The 20,741-nt window shown below is 38.3% G+C and overlaps 2 protein-coding genes across 2 annotated transcripts; both read right to left on the bottom strand.

Moving 5' to 3' along the window:
• Nucleotides 1-1,395: 1,395 nt before the first annotated feature.
• On the bottom strand, nt 1,396-2,641 carry LOC149065177 (uncharacterized). The gene has a single exon (XM_089254552.1). It carries the CDS (start codon nt 2,505-2,507, stop codon nt 1,530-1,532), a length of 978 nt encoding a protein of 325 aa, XP_089110678.1. The 5' UTR covers nt 2,508-2,641; the 3' UTR covers nt 1,396-1,529.
• A 7,794-nt stretch (nt 2,642-10,435) lies between these two features.
• Nucleotides 10,436-14,918, bottom strand: LOC149065176 (uncharacterized). Its single transcript, XM_089254311.1, has 2 exons — nt 13,098-14,918; nt 10,436-10,441 (listed from the first exon to the last, which is right to left on the bottom strand). The coding sequence occupies exons 1-2, from the start codon at nt 14,916-14,918 to the stop codon at nt 10,436-10,438; spliced, it is 1,827 nt and encodes a 608-aa protein (XP_089110437.1).
• Nucleotides 14,919-20,741: the final 5,823 nt, after the last annotated feature.

Raw genomic sequence — 20,741 nt, 5'->3', positions numbered from 1 at the left:
TTTACCAGCTGCTTCTATGAAAATTGTGTCAATGCACACAGATACATTTATCCCCACCAATTAATTTGTTGATTAAACACCATTGAGATCTTAAGTTACTGTTAGCTTGAATAAATGTTGTAGTATATTACCTATTTCAAATTTGTTTTTACCCCATTTAAATTATTTCTGAAGATTCAAAACCCCATCAAGATTAAATGGTTTCTTTTTAATTTCCTTCAATAATCTATGCTTAATTTTTTCATAAATTTCATTCGAAATCCAGGGTTTTCTGATTGTTCTATTACATGTTACTTGAGTGAAAGCATCAACAGTCCTTCATGAAATCCAAGAAAATATTCATTTGCAGATTCATAAATGTTAAACAGTATCACAAGAAGTTATTTTTATAAGATTGTGTGTGATCAATAATTTTTATCGATATAGGTGGAGTACCTCAAGATTCAAAAATTGGGTCATTGCTGTCGTGATCTGTTACTCAATAAAACCAACTCATTTCATGATCAGTTAAGCATAAATCGGGAATTTTTTTTTAAAAATTTGCATTTCTTTATTTACAAAAAAATATGATTTGATTCAATGTTATTAGATAGAGAATAAATTAATGAATGAGATTAAGATCTAAATTAATGAGTTAAGATTAAGACATCAAATTCACATAAGGTAAAATATTCACAAGTGTTTACATCTTAAAATATCAATATTTAAGTCACCAATCGAATACACGTATCTTGATCTTTTTTATATTCAAGAAAAAAATCAGTTTCACACATGAACATAAATCAATAGAATAGAATAAATGCGTTCCTAACATAGACAAACTTCTGTTCCCGCGTGACTTTCTTAAACAAATTTCTCACTCAGAGGTCCATAATTCACTGACAGAGGGTTTTTGCATTATAAGTCAGTAAAAAGCCAACCAGTAAGTCAAGGTCAGTAAGTCATAAAAGGCCAACCTTTTTCCCAGCCGTGCCACTTTTTTGTCTTTTTTTTTAATTGACGTGCCACAGGGATTTTAAACATTCAGGCCCTATGTTCCGCTTCATGGGACATCATCATTTCCTTCTTAGACTCTGTCTTAATAATTCGACTGTCCACTTGTTTTTTTTTTTCCCTTCTTGAATAAACAATTTATTTTGCTTTTGAATCGAAATTTGATTATAGTTTTGCACAAATCATGTGTATCAATTAAATTTCATCTTACGTACACCAGAGATCGAGGGCTCATAAAACTTGGGCCTCAATTAAATTTTATATTTATGAAAACAATCAATTACTTGAGTTAGAAATTTTCGCAACATTTCTTGATGCAACATGCGAAACAATCGATCACCCAATTGCTTTTGCATTAGGCACTTTTACCATCCTCAACCTACACAAAATCACAAAGTTTATTTGAGAACTTGAACAAAAACAACAAATTCTTATTACAAGAGCTTTATAAAAAAAAATTGGCTTGAAACTTGAAAAATCATTAAATTTATGTAGATACAATGCAGTGCGAGATCTTTTCTCACTCATACATTTGACTATGGATTTTCTCCAGTGTGAACTTTTTTGTGAATGTTTAAAACTCCTTTTCTAGAAAACTTTTTACTACAAACATCACATTCATGTGGCCTCTCTCCAGTGTGAACTCTTTTGTGAGTATTTAAATCTCCGATTTGAGAAAACCTTTTACCACAAAAATCGCACTCATGTGGCTTCTCTCCTGTGTGAACTTTTTTGTGACGGTTCAAGTTGCTGATTCGAGAAAATGTTTTACCACAAACATCGCATTCATGTGGCCTCTCTCCAGTATGAACTCTTTTGTGAATATTTAAATCTCCGATTTGAGAAAACTTTTTACCACATAAATCACAATCATGTGGTTTCTCTCCCGTGTGAACTCTTTTGTGACGATTCAAGTTACCGATACCAGAAAACCATTTTCCACAAAAAATGCACTTATGTGGCTTTTCCCCAGTGTGAACTCTTTTGTGATTATTCAAATGGCAGATGTCATAAAAAGTTTTGTCACACAAATCACACTCATATGGCTTATCTCCAATATGTAATCTGATGTGCCTCTTCAAACCGCTTCTAACAGAAAACTTTACACCACAAACATTACACTGATGTGGTTTCTTTCCTGTATGAAATTTTTTGTGATCGTTTAAACTTCCTTTCCGGGAAAATGTTTTTCCACACAAATTGCACTCATGTGGTTTTTCACCAGTGTGAACTCTTTTGTGAATCTTTAAACTGTAGATTTTAGTAAACACTTTATCACACAAATTGCATTCATATGGTCTCGCAATGGTGTGGACCATTTTTTTGTGCTTGTTGAATTCAGATGCTTTCAAAAATGTTTTTTTGCAGAGCTCACATGTAAGCTGTTCATCATTAATAATGAGATGATCGTGAGAGATTGATTCAAAAGGCTTTACGTTCAATGTCAGTGGAATTGGAACACATCTAGAATTGTCATCTATATTTTGTGAGCTCCTACAACATGGCTCATCCATTTCAAAATTGGAAGAATATCACAAGGACATAAGTCAACTGTGAGCAAAGGGTAAAAATAATTTATTACTTTCCTTTTCTGATACAGTATTGCTCGAAAAACTGTTGTTGCACGTCTACTTCAAAGAATTGGCTATTTTCTGCTACATATTTCCACCACGGTCTTCAAATATCTTAAAAAAAGAGAGGTATCACAATCATTGTGAAATCCATCGACATAATATGCCAGGTATTACAATTATCAAATTAACAACGATACAGATAGAAAGTGCTTCCCCCCCCCATCCCCGAAGTTTCCCTGTTCTGAACCATGAAATTTTATTATCAAACTTTAATCTTGCATCTTAAATCGAAATTTGGCAACCACAATGAATGTGGCGCTATCTTAGATTTGACGTGAGAATTCAACTTCAAGGCACGAATACAAGCCAATCTCCTCTTTAAAAAAGTCTTGCCCCAGAGAGCAACAGACCTACTAACAGCACAAATCTAATTCAATCATAACACATCCCACACTTCACTTCTGAAATATAGATGGCAGCAATGAAAAATCAAAAACAACACTACATACGCACTTAGACTGTTAGGTACACACACACAGTTGCACTTCCGGTACAGCTCACTAGATAGTAAATTGCCCATAAATGGTGATAGACCTGAGTTGTGCCCGGTTTGAAACAAAGAAAGATTTGACATGAACAGATTTTACAATGGCTTTTCAGTTCATGGTCAGCATTTGTTTAATTTTTTTTCAAGGATCTTGCAAGTCGGCACATAGACCATAACAAATATTCTCACTTGATGGAATAGAAATTTTTTTTAAATGTTCCTCTATTGCTCATATGATTCTTAAATAATGTAATATTTGAATTTATTTACATACTGCATTTTGTTTTTTTAACAAACCAAATGTTTAAAATTTTATTTGATGCAATATCTGAATTTGTTTTTAAATTGAACTCCTCTGTTGCCATAAATTTTCTATGTACACAGCAAGGTTGGGAGGTTTTTGATGCACAACAGTTTTTGATGATTTAAACTGTCACGTCAAAAACCTTAAACCAAAATCTCAAATAGGGAATTTCATTATATAAATTGCTATTGAAAATACACTGGTTGCATGTAATAGCTGGCAATATTATACCAGTAATGTGTGTATACTTAATATAATTATTAAATAATTTTAATCAATTGCTATTATCATAATCTACAGCTCTATTTTTCAAACAAATAATAAAAGAATAAGAAAACCCTGGATTACGAAGGAAATTTATGAAAAAAAAAATTAAGCATAAATTATTGAAATAAATTAAAAAGAAATTTTGGGTCTCAATTCACCCAATATTTGCAATAGCAAGGGATTTGGAGACAAAAATTGACAGCATAAACCCCTCAACAAAACGGTGTTGCCGAGCGTATGAATCGCACAATTGTGGAAACAGCAAGATGTCTATTGATCCAGTCAAAGCTACCCGTAAGTTTCTGGGCGGAAGCTGTAAATTGTGCTCCGTACCTCCGAAATCGAGCACCTACGAGGGCTGTCGAAGAAATGACGACTCCAAACTAAGCATTTTTTGGCATCAAGCTAAGTGTATCCTACTGCAAGGTTTTCAGACAAAAAACGTTTGAGTTGAACAAACGATTAAGGGCTGTATTCACTGACATGGTTTAACTGTAGTTTTGGATAAGAGATCAGCATAGATTGGTTAAAAACCTGAATTTAACCAATCAGTGTCGACCTCTTATCGAAAAAAAATTGTGACTACAGTTTAAACCATGTCGGTGAATACGGTGCTAAAAGGCAAATTTCAGCGCAGATCACAAGAGCATATTTTCATCGGATATGCATCTGAATAGAAAGCATATCAGCTGTGGGACAAACAATCAAGAAAGGTGATTGCAAGCGGTGACGTAAAATTCATCAACGAGTTTGAAAGTAATCTTTCTTCCAATGGTGAAGTCGAATGTGTATTTCCAACCGAACCTCATGAAACTACTCTCTCCTAAAACTACGATAGTGGCAATTTATCTCTTTTGAATGTTCCGACAATCGCGGTGCTGTTTTTACCATCCTAAATGATTTCAAAACGGTATTTCTAATCAATTCCCATCAAATGCCTTGAGCTGGTTCGGAACCAACAAAGAGAGCTTGTCAATCTTAAGCTATGTCTTCTCATTTGAAATTTTGTGTATACAAAAATATTTTATGGTTCATCTTGTTTATAACCCTTTGAAATTATGAATATTTCTACTTAATATTCTCAATTCAGCCTTTATTCTGAATTGGAGGAAAGGAGATATTCTGCTGTATATAACAATACAATCATTTAATTACTATACATAACTTTTCTTTTTATATGGCAATCATTCTTCTCATTTATAATTATTTTGTATTATGTATTGACAGCATATTTTCAGGTATTGTAAATGAGTAAGGAGACAATTAATGTTTAGCAACTGATAAATGTTTTATCAGTTTATAAGCTTAGCTCCCTACATTTTTCTTCGATGCTTTCCATGCACAAAATCCAGAAAGAGAGCAGCTTCCTTTCTGCACTCTATCCAGGGATAAAATTCAAGTCTATATTTAGCCCAAAGATCTTTTATACTTGTTTTAATCACCGACTCTACCACACATCAATAACATGCATACCATACCAGGTTACATTTACTTAAATATCATCGAAGCTTGTAAAGAAAAACCAAAATTTAAATGCGATTTAAATCAATGATTTAAAAAACAAAATCAAGTGATTTAAACTGTGATTTTAATCATGATTTAAATCGGCGTACCCTGGTGAGCATATTTTCATTCCTCGTAGACTTGAATTTTTTTTTGTCGATCGCAAATCTACAACATAGAGTTGAGCTTTGTAAATGCCAAAATACTTATGCTTGTAAGTTTACCAAGGCAGAAACTAAAGCAGGGTTTTGCTAGGAGCAGGTTTCTTGTGCCGTGCGCAACGTGATTCGCCCAGCGCGACACGCCGTCCACTCACCAGTAAGAAAAGCAGCATGACTGCTTTCCTACAGAGCGCAATATGGCTCATGACAGCGCTTTACGTTGGACGTTATTGGCTGACTCCTTCTGGAGGAGTCAAATGCGTCGTGCGCCACGGTTTCGCCGATATTCTCTTCACTCTTGTGTTTTATTTCCCTTCCCTTCAAACCGGAGCATGCAGACAGAATAGCTGATGCCAAAGCCATATACTTTACATAGCCACCCTGATCTGATGCACCTCACCAGGAAAACACAAACACGTAGCGTGATTATGTAACTCGTTTCTGTCAGCGCAAAATAGCCTAATTCGGTTCACGCTGCGCAACAAACCCATTCCTAGGAAAACCCGGCTTAAGGAAGTGCAGAGGGTTCTGGTGGTCCATCCACCCCCCCCCCCCCCCCCGGACAAGTAAGAACCGAATTCTTCCTTTGCCTTCATTTGATTGCTAGTGAAAAATTACTGGATGGGGAAAACCAAAATACAAACATGCCTAGTGATAGGGCCCATTATTGTGACTGGAAATGTCAATAACTTGTACATGGCTTATAAGAAGTATCTAGGAGGTATAGCCAGTGATGGTAACCTCGTCAAGCAAAATTTCCCTTTTGACTAAATTTTTTCCACACATTCCGAAATTTGTGCCGCCATCTATTGGTGGAAATGTGTAATCAATTATTTTACACTATATATAGAAAAGCACTGTTTTGCATTTATATATTGTTTTCAATAAAACTTCTTTTGTTTTACCTCTCAAAATTTCCCACAAAACACCAAGAAATTTCCCATGTGGACCAATTTTTCCCACGAATATGGGAAATTTCCCACGAGTTAGCATCACTGGGTATAGCCCAGACCCTGTCTGTTCAATATCTTCGTTGTCAAGGGATGGCTCAAAAGAGTGAAGGCGCCATGCGTATGGCGTCTAGTGAATTTTATTTCATATGAATTAACATTTCAATATCATGTTAAACATGTATGCGTCTAAATCAAAGCTTGTACACACCGCACCCCTTGCATTGTTACTTTAGCCGCCCTGCCTCCCGGAACTGTACACATATCTACTGACCTGAACTTGAGCACGAATGAATCCGTCCAAGGAATTAATGAATCCACGCAAGAGATCTTAATTATAATGATCCTATTACCACCATTTAAAACATCGACTAATTATTGCCTTCTGTACCTGCTGACGACACGGACGAGGAGCACGATCGCCCATTCCGTAAACATTGTCGACTGTGACTGCACTTGACTCACCAGATAAACAAAGTGGGAAGTTCGTAGTGTAGTGGTTGTTATTTTAAGTTTTTTAAAATGATTATAACAAGTTTTTTAAAAATGATTATAACTAGGGTGACCATACGTCCCGTATTTCCCGGGACAGTCCCTATATTTTCGGTTTTTTTGGTCATCCCGACTTTTTCGCAAAAGTGTCCCGGTTTTTCCCGTATTTTACATGACGCTTCGCTTACTTGAATTTTTATTCTTTATTGAAGTCAAAGATTGAAATTATTTTTCAACTAATAAACTATATTATTATAATTACAACTATAAATGAGAATATTTATCTCCCACATTTGTCTCGGTGAACGTTTTTTTCGTGAAATTCATTTTAATCCACTGCAATTTGCAGTAACGTTTCATTTCCCGCCATTGTGATTTTACCGTAATTTTAACAATATTTGGAAACTTTGCTCGGTTTTGGCGTCATTTTTGGCGATGCCCCGTATTTTGAATCTCAATGTACCGTATTTCTCTCGAGGAAATATGGTCAGCCTAATTATAACGTTATTGTCTTCTGTTAATTCCGTAATGGCGTTGCTTTTGTCTATTCTGACCATATGTCCCATATTTGTCGGGTCAGTCGTGTCTTTCACATATTGTCAGTAAAGCCAACTTGACTTGGAGTCGACTGATCTAATGTATATATGAATTGATATCATCATTATCGTGGTCCCCCAGACTTCCAAGTCTATCTCCGCCTATGTTTATTCTTCAAATCAACGATTAAAATTATTTTCCATACACAGAAATTACATTACAATAATTACGACTACAAATAGGAATATTTATTTCCCGTAATGGTTTTTTTTTTTTAATTCACTGCAATTTGAAGTGCCGCCCATTCCCCTCGATTCGTGACTTTTCTGTGATTTTAGCATGAGTTGGTAACTTTGCTATCATTTTTTGTGATGCGCCGATGCCAAGGGCGTCGGAAGTGTTTCGAAACTGTGGGTGCTCGTCTTTAGTTTTATATCGGAACTTTTAATTTCTGAATCAATTCTGGGGGTGCTCGGATCCATGTCACGAATTACCGTGGGTGCTTGAGCACCCACAGCACCCCCGGCTACGACGCCACTGGCCGATGCCCCATATATTCCCGTATTTCGAAGCCCAATTTCACTTATTTTTCTCGAGCAAATATGGTCAGCCTACTTTTGCCAAACTTTTCCATCTCCATATAGATCAGTCTCCCAAACTTTTTTGTTCCATCGCCCGCTTCATCAGCAATTTGTTTCCTCCCAACTCAAGTGAACTCATAGGATCCTATGTTAAGTCTGTAGCTTCTATCGCCCCACCAGGGGGCGATATTGCCCACTTTGGAAACACTGATATAGATAATCTATTAACACCCATTAGTGCAGTCTTCGTACTGTCTGTCGGGCCATTCAAGTATTAAGCCAGGTTTTTGTAGGAACAGGTTTTTCTGTACCGCGTGAACCGAATAGGGCCATTTCGCGTCAGCAGAAACGTGTAACTTTATCAAGCTACCCGTTGGTGGTTTCCTAGCGCAGCGGTTCTCAACCGCTTCGGTCCACTCTTCAGGGGCTCCGCGGCCGCTCGGGGAAAATGAAAAAAAAACCAATAAAATTTAAAAAAATAATTATAAATATTTTTAAATAATAAAAATAAATCAGTAACTTTGATGAGTAATTAAAAAACTGGCCTACAGGGCTCCGCCATAGAATTTTTTTACTTAAATTTGTTCCGCGAGTCAAAAAAGGTTGAGAACCGCTATCCTAGCGTAACGCATCATCTGTTCTGTCTTCTGCATATCCACGCACTTTTGCCATTTTGCACAATAGCAGAGAGACGCAGAAAGGAAGGGATAAGAACAGAACAAAAGGGAAGAAAAGATCCGTGAAATGCGCAGAGCACGACGCATTTGACTCCTCCAAAAGCAGTTTCCCAATCACGCCTGACGTAAACCACCAACGTGAAACCCGTTGCGCTCTGTAGGTAAGTAGTTGTACCGCTTCCTATTGATAAGAGGACTGCGTGTCGCGCTCCTAGGAAAACCAGACTGTACGTCAGCATCGATGGGAGGAGGGGGTTGTCGGATTTGCTGACTTGGAGGGGGGAGGTGAATGATGCTTACGTCATCACGTCTCTAATCCCAATAGCGTTAAGGCTCAATTACTAGCGACTGATACTAGCGATGACAACTTACTTGGGCGAGTTTACTAGCTACTCGTTTGCAGTTTTACGCGCTGCTACTAAACTCGCTCTGTGTAATAACGTTAGCAAGTAAAATCACCGCTCGCTCTGCTAGTGCGTGAAAAGTTGAAGAGTAGGCTACTTTTTTTTCCTCTCGCTTTGGCTCGCAACAAAAGAGAAAGACGACAATACGCAAAAAAGGAAGGGAAAGAAAAAGAGTTGCTAGCTCATCTAGTGAGCGATTTTACTAGCCCTGTGTAATTGAAATTCGCTGCGCTAGTTGAAACCGGTTCGCTCGCCAGCTACTTTACTCGCCAGAAAATAGCTAGTAAACTCGCCCAGTGTAATTGAGCCTTTAGGAGGTAGGGAGCAGAGCTGGCGGGGGACGGGGTGTCAAAAATGGCTAAAAATCTGCTGACGTAATTTCTTTATTAAACGTGAAAATTAGGACAGAACAAAATCGGAAGTACTACAAGACAGCTTTTTTGTACTTTTAGAAAAATAATTAACGTAGGGCCTACCCTTTTAACACTTTTCCTAAATGCAACCTTAAAAAAAAAAACTTAGGAGCATTTTACACAAACATAGCGTAACGTTTTGTTTTCTTTACTTTCGCCGCATTTTTCGCGAGACCATTTGTTATACATCAAACATTTTAACCAGCTTTCTCAATGACAATCGTTTGAGTAAAGTCGTCCACAAATTGATAATTATCTTCTTCGCCACAACTGCTGTCGTTGTCGTCAGTTTATACATATGGACAAGGCCGTAGCGAGAAGGAAGTGGAGACTTGGGTGTCTGGTCTCCCCGAAATGTGAGAAAATTATCGAAAAAAGAGAAAAAGATGGCCAAATCTATTTTTCTATCACTCCCCCCCCCCCAAAAAAAAACGGCATTTCTGGCTACGGACCTGCATATGGAGGTTCTATATCTTGTGAAAAGGAAAAATTTCCTTCCGTTTTGCGTTTTTTCGAGGCTGGTTGCTTTACAGCTTTTCCTGATGTTTTTCGCCAGAAGTTGACGGACTTTATCCATTTGTAAATAATACTTCACAAATTGATAAGGAGATAAAAATCGCCATCGTCCTTCTGGCACATCAAGTAATTTTTGAAGTTCATCTTCAGGTTTTTTTACGTAGTCCAGGGGTGCAAACGCCCCTCGTCCATTTTGGAGCAGCAAACTTTCATTTTTGGAGCAGAAATTTTTAAAATGGAGCAGAACTAAAAACTAACTATATCTACAATATAAGGAGTAATTTTTCTGTGAAATGCCAAACGTTTTTCCAAAAATGGTTGGAACAAATAATTCTAAATAAATTTCATTCACAAATTAAAGTCCATTTAAATTTTTTCTGAAGTACCGTATCTGTCACTACTAAAACATGCATTACTAAAATGACGAATAAAAATTATTAAACTCTTTTCAAATTAAGCGCCGTGCATACTGAAAACCCAGGCAGCAAGAATTTCTGCTGCTTGAACACCAAAATCTTATTCCTGATGTAGCAAAAAAAAGTGCATCGGAATATAGTAATGGTTTTCGTGATAAAAGGTTAACTTCTCACAGAATTAAAGGATATGATTAAATTTAAAAGTGAAATGCAAAAAACAAGAAAAATAGAAATTTACTTGAACAATTTCTCAACATATGTCCGCCCAATATCTATCTATTCTCTGAACTGATTTCACTTGTAATTCTTTGCATTGTAGTGAAACCCATTCGTCCAGGCTATTTTATAAGAAACTAGCTGATACCCGGCGACGTTGCCGCCCCGTAAAAAAATTTATATATGTATAGCTTATTAATTATTTCTTAATCAAAAAAATTTCTGCATAAAGTAAGAAAAAATCACTTTTATTTGTAAATATTTTAATTAAAAACTTCATGCAATCGCTTGTGGATACACAATATTTTTTGTTTTGCCATCTAGTGTGTAGATGCCAAATTTTTGGGATTACCAACACGCGACGTAAAGCTGTCCGTGAGAAAATCAGGGCTCAAGTAGGTTGATACCTGCCACTGCTAACGACTGGCCTTGCGCTTTGCTGATTGTCATGGCAAAAGTCAAACCAATCGGGGAACTGTAATCGCTTTAAAGTGAATGGCATTTCTTCGATGATAATTGGGATACGTGGAATGAAGACTTCTTTTTCTTTGTCACATCCAGTTAGAATCGTTGCTTCAATGATGCAATTGTGCTATTTCTTCACGCAGAGTTTGGTGCCATTGCAGAGTCTCGGTGTGTCCAAATTTCTTAAAAGCATTATAGGTGCTCCGACTCTGAGGGTCAAATTTTGTGGTGGCACACCCGGAATATCCAAAGGAGTTCAGAAATTCTGCAGGATACAGAACTAAATGTCTGTGACAGTGTCAACCGATTTGTAAGATGTGGAGTCTCCTGGAATAATTTTTAGCATTTTTTCGTTGATCTTGTTCACACTGTCATTTTTCGGTGCCAGAATCGCTCTCAGAAAGCCACTCATGGTTTTGGTCATTTTGTTGAATTTTTGGGAAGACTTTGTCTGCAAGTTCTTGAACTGAGTTTAACAACTGGCAAAATTCATTTGGGAACGTAATCGGTCCAGTGCTTGGGTCTACTGGTTGGTCAACCGATGTGAAAATGATAGCAGTGCTGAGTCATTTTTCAGTTGAACTCGCATGTTGGTGGATAATGATAATTTTTTAACTTCGTGCCAGAGTGTTGATGATTTGAGGCTAGCATTGAGTTCATCAGTTGGCGTTGAACATTTTTATTCCCAGTTTTGTCAGCGTAGTTGTTGTTCTCTGTTGTTAGCGACGTCATACGTCCAGCTTGTGCAGCGAATATTATTCAAACGCCTTTTACGCATTTTTTAAATTGAAACTATACCTATACGATGGGCGGTTGATGAGATAAAGGCCGCATTAGCACTTACAGGATACCCTGTGTATAGGCTAGCAGAAATACCCGGCGCTTCCCGGGTTTTCTGCAATTAATGGGAGGATTGAAAAAGTGACAAACCGTTATAACGGAATAAACTGTTATAATAACAGAATTAAAGGTGTGACAAACCATTGTAAAGGCATATATTCACGTCTGAAACGCATTGTTGGAAACCACGGTAACCAAAGTAAACGTTCCGAAAGTAATTGTTGAGGCCCCAAAACTATTGTTGCCCGACAGTTTTTCGCCCATTTCGGGCATTTGCCCAGCTCTGACGAACTTTTAAAGTAGCCTACGGTTCAATCCCGGACCCGTTTGGTATATATGCAAAATCTGGCGACGATCAGTCTAAAACTAGATTTGTATAAAGAACATACATACATACATACTTTCACATTTATATATAAGATTTAAACTAGTTAAAACTAAATTTAACTTTCAAATTATCTTTCTTAATCAGTATAAATTAATTCATTTAATTAAAATAATTAGTAATGATGATTTTTGGAAACCTCATGTTTCAAGTGGCAAAAGAAATTTACGAAAAAATGTTTGCGGAGGAAAAAAAAATAGGGGGTTTCCCTCTCTCTACCCTTATTTCTTCTCTTCAGGTTCAGTTTGTTAGCTCATTTCATTTCATTCCGTGCACCGTCCAGGCTCTATCGACCATTGTCAATTTTAGCCATTGCCCGGATGAGGGGCTGGGCGATGTCGGGTGCTTTATTACGCATATAAAATATAAAATACATGAACATTGAATATAAAAACACATTATTAAAAAAAAAAAAAGTATATACAGATTTAAATATTTCTATTATACAATTTATTTCGATGAGCTGTTCTGATGTCCTTTCCAGCTTTATTGAGCCCGAGCCCCCTGTTCTTCTCTGTGGCCAAGCGCCAGGTCCTGGACCCATGTCTTCCCTCGTTGGCTTGTTAGCTAGTGTGAGCCCTTCGTGTCACATTGGTCCAACCAGGTGCCAGGTCCTTCAGCATGAGGGGAGGGGGTTGTTCGATTATTCAAAAGCTCCTCAGCTTTTGGTTGGGTGCTTCACAGTTTAAACACTGATCATTGGGACTTTGTTTCTTGATTACTCTTTCACTGGATCATTCTATTTGAAGTCAGAGTCAGAGTCTTCCCATATTTCGACCGCTTCTTCTCTCTCCGATTGCTCTCCCTCTGTGTCGTATTCTTCGTCTTCTAATTTTTCTATTTCCTGGGAGAGTACCCTATCGACGCTGTCTTCGGCTTCTGCCCTTGCTCTCAGTCTTTCGCTCCTCCTCAGTTGTTGCGTTTCATGTGGAGTCTGGATGGTCTCATTCCTCTTGGTGTGGAGATGTTCCTGGTTGGCCTCTAGGAATTTAACCAGGTCCTTGATGGTTTCCATTGCTTTTCCATCTCTCTCCATCCTTTTGAACCATTCATGCTCCAACTGAGGGAGCGGCTTAACCAGGTGGAAATCTGAGGTCTTTTCGCACTCTGTTGCGTAATGCAATGGGCTTCCGACTCCTCCACACAGGCACTTGTCATTGTTTGAGATCCCGAAGTGGAGGAAGTGGGTGGGGAACGGCCCGTGGCCCGAGAAGAATATCGTCTTCTCTCTGCTCCAACATCTCTCTCTCCACTGTATTTTGGGCAGGACCCTATGGATTAACTTCCCATGTGTGGCGGGTGGTCCCAGAATTTCTGCCACTCTCCAAGGATGTGAATCTTTATTATCCTTTTTGCAGTCGCTGCTGGAATCTTCTTTTCCAGGAGGATCGTACGGCTCAAGGTTGCTGCCTTGGCCAATCGGTCCGCCTCCTCGTTCCCTTTTTCTCCGACATGGCCACGAACCCAGTTCAATTGGATGTTTGGATTTTTTAATAGAGCCCTGCGGACGGTCCTGGCGTCCTCGTGTCTCGTGAGGGGGGTCTCTTATGGCTTCCAGGCTGGATCGGCTGTCTGTGTATACTTTGGACTGGGTCGTTGTGCTTTCCAAGCTGCTTACCGCTTCTCTCAGAGCGAAGAGCTCCGCCTGGAAAATCGCGCACCCTGTCAATATCCTCTGCTTCCACTTCTGGGTTACTACGTCATCCTCGTATCTCACGAAGGCAGCACCCGTTCCAACCTGGGTTTTAGAACCGTCTGTGAATATGGTGGTTCCTTCGTATGAGATAGGGCCCGTTTCTTCCAGGGTGATGATCTGGCTCTCCTGGATATCGGTGGCGGGGTGCACATCCCAGCCTATCCTTCTCTGCTCTAGCTCACTCCACTGGTATTGGGCCTCCCCCAGACTAATGTTCCTCTTGAGTCTTGTCACCATGGCTGCTTTGGCGACATACTCCGTCTGAAGACTCAGTGGGGGAACTCCTGCGATGGCCTGCATGGCTGCTTTTGACGTCTTGTGGTAGGCTCTTGTGAGAAGGTGCAGGAAACCTCCCTGCAGGCTGTCCAGCTGCCTCTTGAGCTTCTCTGATGGGTCCTGGTACCACGCAGCAGCTCCGTATGTTATTATCTTGATAGCCACCTGGTCGTACAATATCCTTCTGAGCTTCTGCGTTAGTCCCCATCTTGGGCCTGCCATGCTCGCCAATGTTTGAAGGTTAGCGTTCGTCTTGGCTCCCTGGGTTTTTACGTGTGATATCCAGTCCAGGTCTTTGTCCAGAGTAACCCCAAGATATTTCATCGTCTTCTTCCATGGGATCCTGGTTCCCTTCATCCTTATCTTGGGTCTCTTGATTCTTGAACTGTACCACAGGTAAGAACTTTTTTCGATTGCCGGCTCCAGATCGTTGTTGTGTAGCCAATTGGCCATCTGATCCAGAGTCCTGGTGGCCTTTCCTTCCATCTCTTTCCATTTCTCTGTGGCCATGACTATGAGTATGTCGTCCGCAAAGGCCTGGACTCGTACTCCCTCTTCCCAGGACTGTTTAAGTAGGCCGTCCACCGTGACGTTCCACATAAGGGGGCCCGAGCACGAGCCCTGCGGACTACCTCTCGTTTGGTCATGTTCCACGAGCTCACCTCCCAGCTCCATGCCCACTTTCCTGTCTTTCAGGAGATGCATCAAAGTCTGTGTTAGATCTTGTGGTGCGGGAATCTGGGCAAAGATCTTTCTCAAGTTGGTGTACCGAAGTGCATCGAATGCGCCCTTGATGTCGATGGACACCAGCGCCACGTGCTTTCCTTGTGTCTTGGCTTCCTCGATGTTGTCGACAACGTCACAGAGTGCTTCGTCCGCCTATCTTCTCATTCTAAAACCATATTGGTTCTGGTGCAAGTATTGGTGTCTCTCCAAATGGTACATCACCCTCTGGACTAGGATCCTTTCCAGAATCTTTCCGGCGTGTGGGAGCAGGGTGATTGGACGATACGACTGTATGTCGTCCACTGGCTTTCCTTGCTTTAGGATCAGAATAACCTTTCCCCTCTTGAAGACCTTGGGAAATCTCCGCAGCTCCAGACACTTGTTGTAAAGCGCGGTCAGGAGCTCCGGGTGCTTGCCATTAATCGCCTTCAATATGGGCACGGTAAGCCCGTCCGGGCCCGGAGCCTTCTTGTTACCTGTCCTGCTCAGCGACCGCTGTACTTCCTTCTGGGTGATGTTCGGTTCCATCGGGCCAATGGGGGGCTTTTGGTGGTTCTGGCCCCTTTCTTCCTCCTCGTCTGCTTCTCTTCCCAGCTCCGCCTCGTCAGTCGGGTACAGGGTTCTGAGTTGCCTGGCTATGGCCTCTTCCATCGTCTGGTCTTCTTCTCTCATGATGATCTGGGCCGTGTTTTCTCTTCTCTTGGCCGTCACTCTGTAGACGTTGCCGAAAGCATCCGTGGCCTTTTCACATTACTGACGCCATCCTTCAGTCTTCGCTTCAGTTTGTTAGCTGCAGGACAATCTCTTTTATCTTCGCCTTCTATCTTTTTTTGACACCTTATTTCTTGTTTGGAAATTTTTACCCATATTTTTAGTGGCATTTATACTTTTGTCAGGCGACCGTGCAGAGCAGTTTGCTGAAGGTCAGTGCATATTTATACTTATATTGCCGTGTATAAAACATGCGGTATGTGCATAAATATTTTCATAAATTTCTGTTCTAATTGCCACATTACTATAACAGTAATAGTATTATTGTTCAAATTATTAGTGTGTGTGTAAATAACTAGTTACATTTCTCGTGAACTTAATCTTAGTTAATGATGGATTTTTCATTCAATTTTAATTGGTTTTCTCATAATGATTAAAGCATTCAACTAATAAAATACAATTCGCCGAGATGATTTCACTTAAAGTCATTTCTTTGTTAAATTACAGTTGTTAAACTTACTTTAAATTAAATTCTTTACATGAAAAGTGGTGTTTGATTTTGAATTCTAATTACCTATTGTGTGCGACTCTTATTGACTGACGTCATCCACCATCGCCTTTCTTCTTTGCACACGTTCTAATTCTTTGCCGCATACTAGGGCATAATACGCAGCAGCGCAAACGAGCAGTCTTCCTTCTCTAACCATTTAGAAATGTCTGAACGTTCCCTGTTGTTGGCTAGATGTTCCTCCCGTTGCGTGGCCTTTGTATTGAAAGGTATGACAATTATTGCTCCCCCCGAGGCGACCCCAGATCCTGACAGACTTTTATTATCTTCTACTTTAATTATCTTACCCTGCGTCGCGAACCGAGTAATCATGGGATCCATCCTTTAGTTTCTTTCTTCTCCTAGGGTTATATAACTAAATCGTTTTCACTTTAATGAGCATGAAAAAAAAAAACAATCAATGGGGTTAAGACAACCATAAATATATTATGGGTATTGTATAGTATTTTATCATGTGTATATATTGTTTATAATTTTAGTTTTTAATTGGGTTGCTGTATTTTTGAAATATATGACATCCATATTGTTATGGGCATCTTTTTCTCAGCCACCTCGTTGGGCATTTTGTCTGTTGCGGCTTTGTATTTGTATTTATATCCTTCGCCTCGGCCATTCTCCATCTGTTCGGATTTCGAACGGTGGGAAAAGATTGCCTAGACCTGATACCAGATGCCTTTTTCGGAACGAGAATTTCAGACCAAGTCTCGACGATTTGTTGATGCATCCATGACTCTTCGGTAACAGAGCTTCTGTAATAATAGAAAAATAAAATTCGTTGTTCTGTTTTAAATTCTCTGTTGTAGTTTTTTCTCTGTTAATACGGTTAGTAGTAGATATAAAATAAAACATTTTCGATTAAAGGTCCTCAAGTTTATTTAATTTTTTACAGCTGAGCCATGATGGAAAAAAAACTCTCCTAGTATCCGGACCCATCGGGTATCCCCGACTCGCAAGTCGCAGTATCCATCCCACGTGGGATATAACAGGTCATGGTGGAAAGGCCGCTAGATTTGCCTTTCCGTTATGATTCCCGTTAATATCACTTTGATAAAAAAAAGGAATACAACTTCCATGGAACCCATTACCCTTAACCGTCTGTGCCAAGGGGATGACGTGATAACGTCGCATAGGTACCGTCATGTTTATAGGACCAAGTCCCAAATTTTCATTCATTATGGGATTATTTTCCATTAATTTCAGAATTTTCATTCATTCTAATTTATAATAATTAATTATATAATATATATTAATCTTTATTTAATTTTATTGTGTGATTCACATTCTAAATTTTCGTCAATTTTGAATTTTCATTAGTTTTCATAAATCCTAAATTTGCGTTAATTTTTATCCATCTTCAATCCTTATTAATTAAATCCACGTTCAGTTTTTTTGAGGTTCCGGCCCCCCCCCCCGGAATAATTTACATTTACTTCTGAATTTTCATTAATTATATTTTATCAATCAAGGAATAATTTATCAGAAAAATCTGAATTTTCAATAGTTTTTAATTCATTAATTTTTCGAATTGTCATCAATCCTGATTTTTTGTATTATTTCTTTGTGTTCACGTTTTTATAAACGGTATTTTAATTTATACTTTTCAGCGCATTCCCGTACTTTATATTTTAATTAACCCTCCGAGGATCACAGAAGATTCACAAAATGGTTTGAAAAAAAACACTTCACCTTCAACAAAATGTTTTCAAAAGTGGCCAGCTAGAAAATGCTTTCCCCCCTTCTGCTCCGCAGGACATCAAGCAGGGGGTGCTAGGGATTTGACTGAAGTGGCATTTGTGTAACGCCCACTTAATGCCTCTATTCTTTAGGCTGAACAATAGTGCACCTCTGGATTTTTGTCGAACCTGCTCAATCGCTCTGGCAGAGTAGAGAGTTACTTATTTGTTCCATTTAACTATTCAGAAATATAGATGAGGGAAATATTCTGAAAAATTTGTATGTTAGGTGTTCTGCATATGTGATAATTTATAATTTAGGTGTTAAAAAAATAAAGGAGGAAAAGTGTGTATTTTTAACGTATAATTTATGCTTGATTTTTTTTTTTTAGATCATCAATCTATTTTAGGGCTTCTTATCGCATCGGCTTCAGAAATGGGTCGTACAAATCCATCTGAATTATAAATATACCTTATATTTGCTGTTCCACTAATTTCACAACTAATGAAAATCGAACATTTTGTTTGTATAGGTGTGTGCAAACTTTTTTGTAGGCGTTTGTATTGGTATTTAATAGGCACTTTCAGATTCAAAATATAAGGCTTCTTATACAATACAATACAATACAAATACAACGCCACAACAGGCAAATTTAAGCTATAAAGTTGATCAGATAAAAAGTTGATCATTCTGTTGGATTTGTGTTACGGCTAAAAAAACTAAAAAAACTCCAATTTAATTTAATGCTATGTCATTTCCGTTTTCAAGACTCGAATTTTTTAGTTCGGCGTATCTCAACCTTTCTGAACCCAAGGACCACTGAGATGTCTCGTACAATTTTTCGGACCACATGTGTCCCTTATTACGGGACATCCTGTAATTTTTGTTCCGATTATTTTTTTTATACAATTTGTTCTGTTTTTTTCAACGAGGCTTTATTTAAATTTGTAAATTTACTGCAGTCGTGAATGCACGGACACGCATTCATGTTGCAAGGGGTACTATAGTTATTGAAATATAAAATTTAACTTTCTGTACGGACATGCTATGCCCAAAAATCCAACTAGAAAGTTGTTGCCCTGACTCTCCTTATGATGTCAAAAAATTCCCCGTTTCTAAGTGGAATATTCACTGAGATATTCGAATTAGAAAAATTGGGGAAAAATAGCATTGGAATGTGGATAAACTGTTTTACCACGTGGAAACGTGGAATTTGTTTTTGTTGGCTGCAGTAGAGAGACAGACAGGGTACAACTTTTTAATTTGATTTTCGGGCACAGGGTGTCCGTATAAAAATTAATGTGTTTTATTTTAGTAACTAACAACCCTTTGAAAGATTAATGACGTATCTGAGTAATGCTCGCTATTTGGATACTTTTTCTAATTAGGAGTATGCCTCTAGTGACAACGTTCGCCAGTAAAATGCCGTGCGTACCGCTACCTGTGCCCCCCCCCCCCCGTATATATTTTATGGTAAATGCGAAAAATTCGGTTATTATGCATAATTCCAGACCATTTTGACAAATTTGTTAAATTTTCCGAATTTATCACATTTACCGGTGATAAATAGGCAAATACCGATGTTCAAGACAAAGAGTCAAAAATTCCGACTCTTTGTCTTGAACGGCGAGTAACTCCAGCTATAAAGATTATTTTGTCTTTCCACTATTTGTCTCTGCTACTGAAGAAGGAACTTCATACAGTTCCGAAACGCATCTGGCTGTTGTTCTCTTCTAATTTTTGGTATGCTCACGTTGTTTTCCCTAGTATATTGTCTCACCCAAAAGGTAATTCCAACATTCTGAAGGTAACATTCTAACGATAGCTAGCATTACAAAATTGGTAATAATTTATATGTTTTTATCATTATAACATTATTTTCATTTAATTCAATTCCTCCCATCAAGTACGGGAAAAAACTGATAAGTGGTTGAATTTGGGGATATTTCTGCATGATTTGTTCCATATTTATGTTATTTATCAACTACATTCGGGAATTATGCGTAATCACTGATAAAAGTGATAAATGTAGGAAAATTAATCTACTTGATACCGACGCGATTGGTGATTACGCATAATAACTGGCGATTATCGGTAATCACCGATTTTTCATATATACTGCAAAATATACACATGAGTTCATACCATTCTCACAGAATGAGTTTTGATAGCTTTTCAATGAAGTATTTTCTTTCACATACAGATGTGGGGTAAACGAAGTCTTGAAAATTATAATGAATATAAGAAAGACACCTGAAGTAGCAATTATTAAATTTGTGAATTGAACCGATAGTAGAAAAATGAAAGAATGAGAAAAAATCCCCTAAAAAATACAGTAGGCTACAAAAATTCAGTAAAATGTTCCGCATTGCAAGGCATTGAGAACTAGCGGCACATTTGCAATATTAATAATATTCTCGCATATTTCTCGAGGATTTCTTGCATTAAGTTTGCACCAGTCCATATTACATCATTTATGTCTTCCTCTTACGACTCGGAAATGGATGATTTAGATGATTCATTTTCTGAGCTTGATAAAAGCTCTTCTCTGTCGCTCACTTTTTTTTACTTTGTTTCAATATTGTCGCAAGTTAAAATGAAGGTGATGAAGCAGTCAATTGATAATAGGCAACTGAATAACCGTTTTTGAGATAGTTTCTTATCAGGAAAGAAACAATTTTAGCTAACAATAAAAGGTGGTGAAAAAAAAAGAATTCCAACTCTCTCACTGTGGAAGAGGATTTAGAGGGGGAAGGAAAATCTTTATCTCTTTCACTTGCTGGTACTGACGTTAAGTTTCTTTCAAACTTGCTAGTACAATGAATTGGAATGTATTTTGTACGGATAAT

Source organism: Pholcus phalangioides, unplaced genomic scaffold (assembly GCF_987345545.1).
Source record: "Pholcus phalangioides strain wild (caught in Gottingen) unplaced genomic scaffold, Ppha-v1.0 ptg000041l_1, whole genome shotgun sequence".
Taxonomy (NCBI): Eukaryota; Metazoa; Arthropoda; class Arachnida; order Araneae; family Pholcidae; genus Pholcus; species Pholcus phalangioides.
Note: the sequence above shows the minus strand (reverse complement) of the source record. Positions and strands in the feature narration are given on the sequence as shown.

What these genes read in the sequence shown, in the direction of transcription:
- LOC149065177 (XM_089254552.1), bottom strand. Translation starts at nt 2,507, where the DNA reads ATGGATGAGCCATGTTGTAGGAGCTCACAAAATATAGATGACAATTCT.
- LOC149065176 (XM_089254311.1), bottom strand. Translation starts at nt 14,918, where the DNA reads ATGCATCTCCTGAAAGACAGGAAAGTGGGCATGGAGCTGGGAGGTGAG.